At 39.1% G+C, this 13476-nt stretch overlaps 1 protein-coding gene across 1 annotated transcript in view; it reads right to left on the minus strand.

Moving 5' to 3' along the window:
• The window catches only part of APBB2 (amyloid beta precursor protein binding family B member 2), a 150940-nt gene that overhangs the window by 48492 nt on the left and 88972 nt on the right, over nucleotides 1-13476 (minus strand). Inside the window, exons 7-9 of the mRNA XM_080378984.1 lie at nucleotides 11360-11422; nucleotides 10845-10930; nucleotides 10680-10740 (exon numbers count right to left, since the gene is read on the minus strand). Coding sequence (XP_080235110.1) covers nucleotides 10680-10740; nucleotides 10845-10930; nucleotides 11360-11422 — 210 coding nt within the window. The remainder of the gene's footprint in view (nucleotides 1-10679; nucleotides 10741-10844; nucleotides 10931-11359; nucleotides 11423-13476) is intronic.

The following is a 13476-nucleotide window of genomic DNA, read 5'->3' on the forward strand; positions in this document are numbered from 1 at the left end:
TTACAAGATAAAAATCTTAAAGAGTTTTCTGTGCCTGGTCAGGCCCTCTGCTTTATCTGAAAATCAAAACCCTAAAAAGGATGATTTGAATAACAATATCTGAACATGATTTTCCTATCTGCTTGTCCCCAGACTCTTTCCAAGAGCTGGCAAAGAAAACCAGGTTTGAAATAAAACAAAGCAAGTTGACAATACAGCAGGATGAAAGAGATTTAGGAATCATTCTGTATTTGTATCATTGCTGTTTGGGATTGGGAAGATCAAGGATACTATCACAAACACGGCATGTCTGAGAAGTAAATGAAAAAATCTCACTTAAACCATGGTATGTCAATAATCTTGTATTTTCATCTCGACCGGAGCCTTCACGTTTCCTGCTAGGCTACGCAAGGCATTGTGCAAAGAAAACTTAGGGAAAAACAACCACCTTATCACAGGCTGCCCCATGAAGAGACAGGTGAACAGAAATGAAAACTGCTCAGTTTTAGAGTTCTGGGAAACATATTTTTGCGTGGCTGTAAATCCAATTAATGTTTCAGGGTAGCCATCTGTAGCCAGAGCCAAACTCATAAATGCTGTAATCCAAACTGTAAAAAGCTGTAAACCTCCCTCGCAGTGCAATTCTGATCTAATCACATCACCTAAAGCTGAGGAGCTTTAGGTTTGAAGGAATGAATGAACCATGCATGGATCACGCTTCTGCTCTTCAGCATTGCCAAACCTTCACCATAGGGTAGGGTTCTGCAACTCTTCCAAGAGGAATTCCAGAAGAAGCTTTGACAGAAACGCAGAACCATGACTAATCTCTGCAGGCAAGGATATGCCACACCCTAGCTGTTGTGTCATGTAGTACTAAGCATGTACCTTTAAAAATGTTTAAAATAAAATAATCAAGAAAACCAAAGTAAATACAATCCCCTACTAGGCAGAGGGCAAGAGACGAATTACACATGACTGATGGCAGAGTAGTATTGGAAACTGGATGGATCATAAGGACATGGGTAGAAAAGATCCCATTACAGGGTGAAAATTGATTAGAACATCAGTTTGAGAAAAACAAACGTTACAAAACCATGGACTAATTGTTCTTCAGCTCACACAGCTGTTGGTATCCACTACAAACATCTACATTAGAGTATGTTAGCCTTGATGATCTAAATCTGTGCTACTACTTTCTTCTCTACTTCTGAGCCTACAGGACTTGGTTTTGAGCAGTTTCCCTTTGTTTCCCTTAATGTTTTTCCCTTTTAAAGGTTATATCTGTCTGCAGACATACGTAAATCATTACAGTATTTAGTAAGGCTTTTTATCACAGACCACTGAGCAGGCTTGTGCCTGAGACACAGCATGTAGGTCACATAATTAACTGTTTCTTATGCAGCCAACACAATTTTGGAAATTCCACTTACATTTTCTTTAACAGTTTTAAAATAAAACAAACTATCATATTGTTTTATGCTTTGGCAGATCAATTATCATAAAATATAGCCTCTATTCCAAGAAAGAAGTATATTCCAGTATATTTGCACACTACACATCGAAAAGCTTGCGTTGATTCCAGATGAAAATATTGGAGATGATCAAAGCTAAACTGAGTAACAAAAGAATAAAGAGATCTTATGCAATTAGTGAACAACCACTTTCCTTTAATTGACATGAATAGACTGCAATGCATCTATTTTCTCAAAAAAATACTGACAGTTACCACATAAAAATTCTTAGTTACAAAAAAATTCAAAATGCAGAATCATAAACATACTAATAAGATTTTTTAACATTTCCAGCTTTCTGCTGCAGTTCATGTTGTTTTATGTGAACTGCTGAAAATGTGCATGCAATACAAAAATAAGCACCCAGATACTCAGGTCACAACAGAATTCAGAAATCCACTAACAATTGCAATTTCAAGTAGATGGTTATAAACTAAACTTCTGTGGAATAAAATACAAGGGCTTCAGAAATACTGTAAAATACTCTTTGTAATAAATTAGTTCTCTAGAGCAGGTCAATACTGAACTTTCTGCTCTGAGAGTCCCTTACTCATTCTCTAAGACACTAGAGTTTCATTTTTTCCAGACTCACAGACTCCAATATGTAGGATGACAGAAGTCCCTCTGAGTTTAACGCTTCTGTCTCAGTGGTTCCTACTGACTCACAGCCAGAGGTCAGATATGCTCTATCATGGCAAGAAAATGTTGGAGGACTATTGTGCTGGTTCAAGATTTTTTGAATCCCAATTTCTTATTCATTACTATATTTCTGAATCAAGTAAAAAATTTAGCCAGTTGAGCAAAAAATGGAATGGACACTATTATTCTCTACTAATACCTTTTTGCTGAATATAATTCTTAAGAAATTAAAATCACTTTATTCTTTTGTCCAGTCTTCTCACTAAATAGGCTTTGATTTTAGATGCTTTGCAGATACCTTGACTTCACATCCTAAAGGGATGGGTTTATGGACTTTGCTTTGAGCTAAGGGTGTTTTGGGCTCCATTTTAATACAGCGAAATAATAAAAAAAAAAAATAATGCTTCCTCAGTGAAGAAAAGGCATTCATATTTTTCACCAGAAACCGATAAAGGATGATAGTTGCAATGATGCTCAAATCAGGGTCTGTCTTGAAGAATAACTGAAATGTTTGGATAACTCAAGCAGATTTCCTTATACTGCAACACACAAAAATTACACCAACAAATACACGTATGCTTTTTTGTCAGTAAAGACAAACCCTGCAGGAGTTTACAGGGCACGACAGAATGTGTGCATTCATTTCTTAATAACTAATGCTCTGCACTTGTTAACTTTGACCTTAAATACTGTATTTTTCTGATGTGGGTTCTTCTGCAGGCTGCTAGATGTAAGTGGTCTAATGCAGTCAGCAGCACTTTATTTAGGACTGTGGTGCATAATTTCAAAGGCAATATGCATGATGATGTCCAACTTAAAACACCTTTAGGTGAACTCCTGACCTTACTGAATCAATGGAGAAAAATCTTCTGTCTTCACCAAGTCAGGACTTCATTTCTCTTTAGAAGCAACATCATTAAGAGTAATTTGTTTTCGCAGAAATTACGTTTACAACAGGATCCAAAGTCAATGAAGTTAAATCACTGCTGATAGATTCCTACTCTTTCAAAAAGACTCAAAGAAACATGAACCCTGAGTCCAGAAATCTTGAGCCCTGCTGGGCCTCCCACCTTTGAGGACCCACTTACTGTCTCACTGCCTCCTCACAGCACTGCACAAGCATATGGAAAAATGAATAATGCATACCCATGTAAAAGCAACATGGCATTATGATGCACTGCAAATCTCATTGATTTTGATCTCTTAAGACGTATTTATTACCTTCAACTCTCTTTTCTCTTTGACAAAATGCAGGAAACTTTGGCAAGGAAGACTTATGGGTTTTTCTGAAGTGAAGTTTAGAGCTAAAACTAATACCAAAATAAATACATGTACTGGCTAGAGCTATCTAAATATTGCTCTGTCATTAAACACAATGTTCCATTTTAATTGATTTTTAAATTAACTTCCTCCATAAATGTACATTTCAGCAGGTCCACAATGGACAAACAACCCAGCAAGCTTGTACCATGCTGTTTTCAAACTGTGTATATACTATATAAAAATATACATTATATATATACACACAAATGCACACTGTGCTTTTTTCATTAAAAATCTCTGCAATGAAATGGTAAATTTTGAGACATTACAGATTAGAACAGGCTATTTTCTTGAGCCACCCTAAACTGTCAAGCTAATGTAAATGATTGAAGGGAAATCTAAAAATATTATCTGATCAGTTCATGTTGTAGCAGCAAGATAATGAACAGACATTCAAGAGTCAGTTCACGATCACCAGGCCATTCTAAACCTGGAGCTGACAGAGGCTATATATTCTTTCAGAGGTGAAACGGTTAGTCTCCAGTGCCGGGTACGAAGGGCTGCAAGCTGTGATTACCTATGCAGTCTATTAGCAAAGATGCCAGCAAGCTGATGGGAAGATCTGCCAGCAATATCAGCAGAGGCTGAGTTAAAAAACTGGGAGCTGCCTGCGCACCAAATCCACTGGTCTGCAGAATGGCAACAGGAGCTTTTTGCCTGTGGGACATCAATCTTATGAGGACTGCTTCTTCCGCCAGTGTCTATCCACTCCTGTGGACTCCTTCATCAATTATAGATGTGCTGGCCCAGAAATAATTTACTGTTCAGCACGATGAAACAGTGAATAAATTGTGATTAAAAACAAAAATAAGAAACATCAAAATATTAGGAAGTGCAGATTCTTCCAAGGGGGGAAAAAAAATCTCTTAGACCAGCAGCTAAGTTTTTCCTCGTGTTTTGCTCAACCACGTTTTGTTGAGCCGTACACAGACCCCAGCCAAGAAAAACTGCACCACGCACCTCCATAAGAAACAGTACTGAAGATGAAACAGGCACTTCGAACTGGTGAAGCAATAGAAAACTTGTCTTAAACAGCCATTACAAAAAGAAACATCATAATTAAAAAAAAATAAGTAGATCAGATATATTCATGTTTTCTCACACACAGCCAGCACCTCCTGTTGGAGTAGCCACGATTTTAACAGCGCTGTTTCACTTTGGAAACGGCTTACTGTTACTCAGAGGCCACAGTAGCACATTCAGAGCCCCACAGCTGTGATTTCAGCTCTGGCACTTCTGTGATTTCTTGCCCAGCTGGCAGCCAGGGAAGCCACCTCCCCACGGAGGGTGGGGGACAGCAGTCACTGGCGTGCACCTGAACTGCTCATGCAACTGGCACTCGTGGCACTCACTGCTTCAAGTGAAAAGCGTGACCAACACAGCTCCAATTCACATCGTTTATCCTCCTGTAATGTAATTACTATCTATGTTCTTACTACTCCAACAATTCCTGGCCAACAGACGTGTGGCAGACTAGTTCACTGTCAACGCTAGAACTTTACAGACCAAGAAGATATTTTGATTTGAAACAAAAGGGCTCCTGTATTTTATGTTCTCTCTCCCAACCCTGTAGAAATCTAGCAGCCCAATGCAAACTTCTTGTACAGTATATCTTAATAAAGCAAATACTGATAATGCCTCCAAATTCAAGACATAATTATTGCATTACAAACCTGGAAATTAATGGTACATTTTAAAGCAGTTTCTATTCTCTTTCACATGAGGAATGGCATTGTGATGTATTTTTCTAAGGAAGGCTACAAGTAAAATCTCTCTCCCTACATCTCTCCCGCTGCTCAGCCACTCATGTCCGGATCCTGCACAATAGGTTCACACCTAATGAGATCCCAGAGATACGTGGGACTTCTAGGAGTGAAAGATATGTAAAATTTTGCAGGATCTCATTGTAAATCTTGAAGAGCTCAAGAAATTAAACTACATTATCCCAGATACTTATATTACACATATATTATAACAATTAAACAGGGTAACTCTCTATACTGTTAAAAAAGTAAATCACGTGGATTTGGGAAAACACTAAGTCTTTTTCTGCCCTGGACTAATCTTCATATTTGACCAAACAAGACTCCATGTAGGGCCAATTTGGAAGCAAATACTGTCTAGACTGAAATCTGTATTATTATGTACCTCACATCATGACATTATCACTTATAACATCACCTAATGACACAACAGATGTCAACAGTACTAAGTATCAATCACAGAGGGGTAATGAATGAGCAAACACAGTCTCCAAAACTTTTATTGTACAAAATGAAAAAGACAGCACTTGGGGGGGAAAAAAAAAAAGTTGAGGAGATGTATTTTAGTGCTTTCGTCTGCTATTTCTAAAACTGCTTTCGAAGCAGAATGTTTTCAAGCACCTGCATCATTTACTTGCAGTATCACCATAGCTGGGAGGGTGCCTTAATGCTGCTAATGACAAACAACTGAATTCAGAAACAACCAACCAGTAGTCCCCATCGCTCACCATTGCTACCCAGAAGCTGCAACTATGGAAAGATGGGTAAGCTTTTGCTAGATGATAGTAATTGTCAAGACTGACATAATTTTGATTATTCACTAGATGTTTCAAACAGAAGATCTGTGTTTTGACTCATGGTTTTGAAAGCTACTAAAATGACTACTCGCAGGGCGAGGGGGGAAAAAACTCCACCAACCTAAGGGCATTGTTTTGTATTTGAAAGAAACAAGGGAAAAAAACCCTAACCCCAAACTCCACTACAACGTTTATTTTAGTTTTAGGTTGGGGTTTTGTTTGATTGGTTTTTTAAAGATTTTATTCCCAGATTGTCATTCTTCCCTCTGAAAGCCTAAGATAAAGTCAATACCAAAAGGCAACAATTTTTTTTAACATTACTTAATTCTTCCTCTATAGTTCTTTTGATTTAAAATACTTAAGAACATTATTTAAGGAAGATCCATAAGCAGGGAGCATAATCTTCTTTCCTGCACTTTGTGAAGCCATTTCCACACCATCTCATCAATGCAAAAATCAGTATCTCCCAAGATGTACTTGGTTTTCTATTGGCAGTAGCTTAGTGTTAAAAGAACTGTGTGCACACTGTTTAGGCTAATCCCCAAAATACAAAATTCTGCTGTTCACAAGAAACTTTCAGCTACTGGCAATAAGATTCTTTGAAAAAACAAAACAACCAATTCCCCCCTCCTGACCAAGGTGCTATTCAAATTGTTGAGATGAAGACCAGAACTTATATTTTGCTCACTCTTATAAACACTTATGGCTTAAGTTGCAACTAAAATGATGACCCACTCAGGACTCGGAAAAGTAATAAATGAAATTCAGTGTCAAGAACTTTGCTATAGAGAATATGGACATTTTAAAGTACCCTACAAGACTGTGGAAAAACTCCACCCAAAGTAACAAATCTGACCATCCATGGTTAAAGATTAGAGACAGAAAACACAGAGCTCCTACAACCACCAGGGAAACAAGGCATCATAAGAAGATGACAACCCTTCTACCCTCACTATGAATAATTGAAAGCACTTGGCTTGTTTACTTCAATAAAACTAAGCTGAAGAAAAGACAAAATTGCCCACTATAAATGCACTAAAGATGGCTAAACATAGAGTAAAAGGATTTAAAAATGGCCTCAAAAAGTTTAGGTTAAAAGATGATACTTAATTCAGCCTATCAGTAAGACTAGTCAAGACAAAAAAAACCCTCAAAAACATTTAAGAAAAAAATTGAAATTAACACCTGAGATCATATAATGTGGTTTCCTATAGGGGTAAAGGAATAGGTTCAAGATTTCTTCTAGTCCTCTACCCTGTAACAGGGCCTACTTCCCAGGGAATGAAAACCAAGGATCATTTTTGAAAGAAACAAATTCTTATTCAAAAACCAAGCAGACGTACTGGAAGAAAAACTGTTGAAGATGTCTTGTTTTCCTTTTAGATTTCACAGAATCACAGAATGGTCACAGTTGGAAGGGACCTCTGGGGATCATCTAGTCCAACCCCCTGCTAAAGCAGGTTCACCTACAGCAGGTTGCACAGGACCATGTCCAGGTGGGTGTTGAATGTCTCCAGAGAAGTAGACTCCACACCCTCTCTGGGCAGCCCGTTCCAGTGCTCTACCACCCTCAAGGTAAAGAAGTTCTTCCTCATATCCAGATGGAACTTCTTGTGTTGCAGTTTGTGCCTGTTGCCCCCTGTCATGTCACTGGGCACCACTTAAAAGAGACTGGCCCCATCATCCTGGCTCTCACCCTTAAGATACTAGCATGCATGTGTAAGATCCCCTCTCAGTCTCCTCTTCCCCAGGCTAAACAGTCCCAGCCCTCTCAGCCTCTCCTCATCAGGGAGATGCTCCAGTCCCCTCATCACCTTCATAGCCCTCCGCTGGCTCCTCTCCAGCAGGTCCCTGTCTCTCTTGAGCTGGGGAGCCCAGAGCTGGACAGGGCAGAGCAGAGGGCCAGGATCCCCTCCCTCGACCTGCTGGCCATGCTCCTCCTAATGCCCCCCAGGATGCCACTGGCCTTCCTGGCCACCAGGGCACACTGCTGGCTCATGGGCAACTGGCTGTTCAATGTAATCTTTTTTTTTGTAAGGAGAATTAAGATGAAATAAACATTCTCTTCAAGAAATTCCTACCAAAATAAACTACTGAAATCAAGAAGCCTGATGTAATCATTCTCCTCCTTCTCCCCCTTTTACTTTTCTTTTATGGCCTTGTGCAGACAACCTGCACCAAAATTCCAAGGATATGAAGCTATGAACTGCATCTTAAGCACATGATGTACAGAGAAGCATTCATTGTTTATTGAAAATTTGGAATGCTTAACTGGGCTGCTGCATATATCATTCTTCTTACAAGAATTACAGGACAGACTTTTCCCAAAACTGACATTTTTGCAGTGCCAACACTTTGCAAAAGCTGAGACTCTGGGAGAAGACCACTACTTCAGCTTTCCACAAGGTGGCATGGCTCCCTTTGCTGAAAGACAGCACTACTCTGCCATTGAGGAAATTTAAGTTTTTAATTTATTTTTTTTCAAATGTACAGGCCACTGTCATGAACAGGTTTAAATAGGTTTAAGGTCTTTAAAATATCACTAACGAGGCTCATTTTAACAAATTCTTCCAATACAGAGTTTAACAAGTTAAAAAAATAATCTTCCCTCTATTACGATGAAATTAAATAAAAGTATCTGTGCTTGCTGCCATGCAAAAGCAAGCTTCATTCAAACAACGTTAAGGTACATCATGGGGCAGAGGAAAGCCTAAGGGGCTAAAAAGTCTGATTTTCCAAGTCTCAGGTTATCAGTTTCAAACCCTATCAGACTGCTTTCAGCCTTGCAATATTTTGGGTAAAATGGGCTAGCAAGGAATCCACCTACCACACCCCCTTCCCATCCATGTAAGAATTAAAGATCCCAGAGCATCTTCAACAGCTGAAGATTTTCCCTGCTGTTTCCGAACCACTTTCTGTCCCTGTGAGGCAGGACCACGCAGGAACTCCCAGCCCTGCCAGGGGCAGAGGCTGATGCACTGAACAGCTCCACCAACAGCCTCTTCTGCTGCAGAGCAACACCAGTGCTGCTGGGCTTCACCTGCAGGGCTACACACACGTTCACCACTGCCCCTGCACAACATCCCCATCAGGCAGTGACAGATGGCAGGTAAGGTGCCTTGACTCAAGTGATTTAAAAAACCAGAAAAGCCAGCCAACCACCAAACTTGTATAGTCTCTCCTCTATTTCTTGTTTTGCTCCTCTCAGCCACTCTGTGAATGTTTCAGCGCTCAGCTTTGATTACCCATTTAAGCATCATCAGCGTGGTTTTGCCTAAATAGGAGAAACGAAACCTGCTGTGACAGACAAAAGAGGACAAGCTTTTGGCATGGACCCATTTCATGGACACTGGATGGGCATCAGTTCCATAAATTTTTAAGTTTGAAAAGCAAGCCAGAGAGGGAAGGGAAATGATGACACAAGTTCTCTGTCCACACAAGTACTGCCACAGTTCTCCATGCAGGAAAGGCTCCTAATTCTACCCAGTGCAAATCACCTGGTAAAGAGTCAGACATAACTAAATATTGCCTCCCCGTAAAGCTTTCCATACCACACAGCTTATCATGAAAGGAACAGCTTCCTGGTTCTAAGGATTGGTACCTAATGCTCAATACTCCTCCCAACTCCATGTACTGTGCTCAGAATTTAGTGCTTGTCATTGCAATGAGCAGCTGAAACCCTTGGTTTTTAACTGCCAGCCTGCAAAGCAAAACACATTTATTCACATCAGATTTAAACATCACCAGCCAAATAATCAAGATGACAAAGAAGTTTAAGTACCCTGATTATTCTGGTTTTTCTCCTAAAATATATCACTAATGCTATTAGAATTATTAACTGTTACATACTGCCTTCCTGCATATGAGTAGCTTCTGATCCTGTCAGTCACTGCAGGTGTATGGCACAGCCAAAACACTTATTTAGATTACCTCCATTTCCAATTACAGAGATTCACATACATCCTTAAAAATGGATGCAGGCACAAGACAAAACTATCAACAAAACAAATCTGGAGATATGTATACAGGCATTCAAAACCTTCTGCTGCTTCTTCCTGCTCAAATACCTTAGAAAAAAACAGTAAAGTCTCTGATTTAATTATGGTGCAGTGCTTGTTCACATAACGGTCTCATTTTTTCCAATGAATTTTATCCTCAAACTAGGTTGCATTCTCTGTTCTAAAATACCAAGTTCCTTGTTCTAAAAAGTAACTTCATTGTTACCAGCTGTGAGTTCAAGCAGCCACATAAACAAGGAAGAGTACTTAAAAACAGGACAAACTCGAGAATAAAGAGCAAATTCTGTCACTGTATGCCCCAGGAAGCTATCCAGCCATGACAAACAACAGAGTCCTCTCTCTCTCACGACAGAAAATTCACTTAGTTGTGCAAGGGGCCAGTTATTACAGTTGGATAGTAGAATTCTGAGCTGTAACACTCAATTTCTTGACTTGTGTGATATTAAAATAAGCCATATAACCAAACTGAATGAAGCTTTAAATCTACAAATTCCTTTGATGGAATTAGTCTTGCATGGCCAATCTACATTGTGCCAAGAGGAGAAGTACAGTTAATTTAAGAATTTAAGAGGCATTCTGCACCTTGCAAGTTATATTTTTACAACTGCAATGTTTAATGGTTATCCTATTGCGGATCATCTTACTGACCTTGGCTTCTGGGTCACTGTTGATACTACAGGAATCATCATCATCAGACTGTGGACCGTTTCTGTTACAGACAACAGACAAAATCAGTCTTAACATCATATAAAAATTACAGCACAGCACAAAATGAAGCTGGTCATTCCATGGAGACTTTTTAAGTCATTGTACCTGAGCTTCAAAGAGGCATAGCGTAACGTTGCTCCTTCAAACTCTTTCAGACTTGGGTCTGGGTTCACAGTGGCTGCATGCAGATCCTAGAGATAAAGGCAGTGCTATCAGTATAGTACTAAGTGCTATTAATATAGTATTAAGTACACTAGCATGTTATTTCTTATTTCAAAGGAAAATTAAATCCTCCCTGCAAAGAAGCGATAGTATTTCTGGCTGAAGTTGAAAAGAGGCATGCATATATATATTCTCAAGCTGCATTTCATTCAGTGCAGGCATCTTATTCGTTACATCATGGCAGTTGCCCTGCTAGTTTAGACTGAATCCATTCCAAGTGGAAAGATCAGAAAAGGTAGCATGTTTGTGAGCTAGACATCCCTAGCAGTACCCCCATTCACTTTGGCCTAGGTTATGAATGACATTCATGGAAAAATAAAAGGGGAAAAAACAGCCACTGCCATGCAAAAAACAAGGGTAATAGTATTAAAGGTTCTAAAATCTGACAATATACTTGCCTTCCAAATGTCACTATTAATCTTTCCCCCATTCAGTACAGCAAAATCACTCCATGGCTGTTTCTAGACACATAATTATTCACACAGGAAGAAGCACATTGATAAAAAAAAAAAAAAGAAAAAGAAAAAGAAAAGAAAAAACACAAGACACTGTTGTTAGCATTGATATTTACAGGATGGGTTAGGGAACAGATCACCTCAAACTTAACTAATTACTCCACTATACCATGGCATTCAGAGGAAAGGGGAGAGAAGACATGCCTCTAACAGTTACTTACCAAAACAAATGATTAAAACAAGGATAGTTAATATAAATTAGGGACAGACAATGAAATTACTCTTTAACTATGATCTTAAAAGCAAGCAAAATGAATCTGAATATGAACATTGGCCACAGCTGCTACAGCCTTTGACAAACAGCAATTAAGGGGAAACATGAGGATTTCCATTTGAAGGGCACTTTTGCTAGAAGACTCTAACACTACTGTAACTAGAAATACTGAAACACAACCATACATACAAGGATAAGATACATACAAGGTAAAAATAAAATATTTCTAGAGAGCAAGCACAAGAAAAGGCCAGTGAAGGGAAGGGAGATAAGTAAGGAGTGCAGAGAGATTTCTCGCTGAAAAAGTAGTTTTGTAAAGTCTAACAGCTTTTTTAAAAAACAGAACAAAACAAACAAAAAAAACCTGCAAACAAACCACCCACACTCTCATTTTCCATTCAAGTTTCTCAAAACGTTCAGAGACATTCACCAGTAAATCAACCAAGCAGTAGTGCATTTAGCACTACAGCAACCTGAGGTTCATCCTTCTCTGTAAAGCCCAGGAGGAGCAGCTGATGTTGGAGTTGCCCCTCTCCTCTTCCCCACAAGGACAGAAATCCCACAGTCCTGACCAAGAGCCAGGTGGGACAGGAGATTTGGTTGCTGAGAGACCCAGAACGACCTCTTTGTAGCTTCATCAAATCAAGTATTCCTGTAATTAGTGGCTCCTTTTTAAGTCAAGCTCTCCCAAGTTGTCCACCTCAGCCCCGAGATGAAGTGGTACTTATTAATATGGCCCACTGCATTAATTTGCAGGGTGGACGTCTTGCCTCGCGAGTGTTCTCAGTATATCCCCACTGGAGGAATTATTTGTGAGAAACAACTCCCAGCAGTAACTCTTCCTTAACACATCTTTGAATTAGCTGAGTAGTTAACTTTTCCTACTAAGCCCCTTCTCTTTAATTATTAGCTGCTAGTGGATATGTTACCTACAGAACTTCTAGAGGTGATCCAGGCCTGGGATGAGTCAGGCTACAAGAAGACACAACTACCACCACCAAATTTTGCCATTATCTCAAAGAAGCACTTATTGAGAAGTAAACCATATAGCTTTTTCTCTGCACAGGAAATGGGAAAGAGGCAGCAAATAAAGAGAACGTTACAAAAGATGAGGATTCACAGAGGAAGTAAATTCAGCTACACACAGGAGAAAAGAGCCATCTAAAACTAAGTCAAATTGAATCAGCTGTGCAAAACCAAAACACAGTTTCATGGTTTTGAGGAGGGAGGAAAGGAGGGAACGTTCCAGGTTTTTCACATTTAGCATTTATTAGCATTTTTGTTAAATCTGCAGGTTTGTCACATAATGCTTACCCCTAATTGCTCTGGATTGAAATTTACTGATTATCTCGTAAAGGAAAAATTGCCTTGCAGCCTGTGCAAAAGACAGACATTTTCACAATTTTTCCTTTTTAAAACCCTTTTTGCCATTTGTATGCATTATAACATCATTCCTCCCTATCTATTTTTTCTAATTTTCTGTTCAACAATAATAACTGCTTTTCTTTATGTTAAATATCCAGAGTAAGCTACAACACAAAAATGGCTGACTTGATCTGTTCTTTGTTGACTGCCCTCAGCTGTGAGCCACATTCTACCAAATGAAGCAAAGGTTCTGACTATACATCATTTAAGAGACAGGGACATAAAATAATTCAAAAAGAAAAAAAAAAAAAAGAGGAAAAAAAGGAGGACACAGGAAAAAGGGTAAAAAGGCATTACTCGGAGCAGGGGTGGTGGCGTGTGTGTGTGTTTCTGAATGTTTTTTTGACAAACTCAAACCCAA

This window comes from Falco punctatus (assembly GCF_963210335.1).
Source record: "Falco punctatus genome assembly, chromosome: 1".
NCBI lineage: Eukaryota > Metazoa > Chordata > Aves > Falconiformes > Falconidae > Falco > Falco punctatus.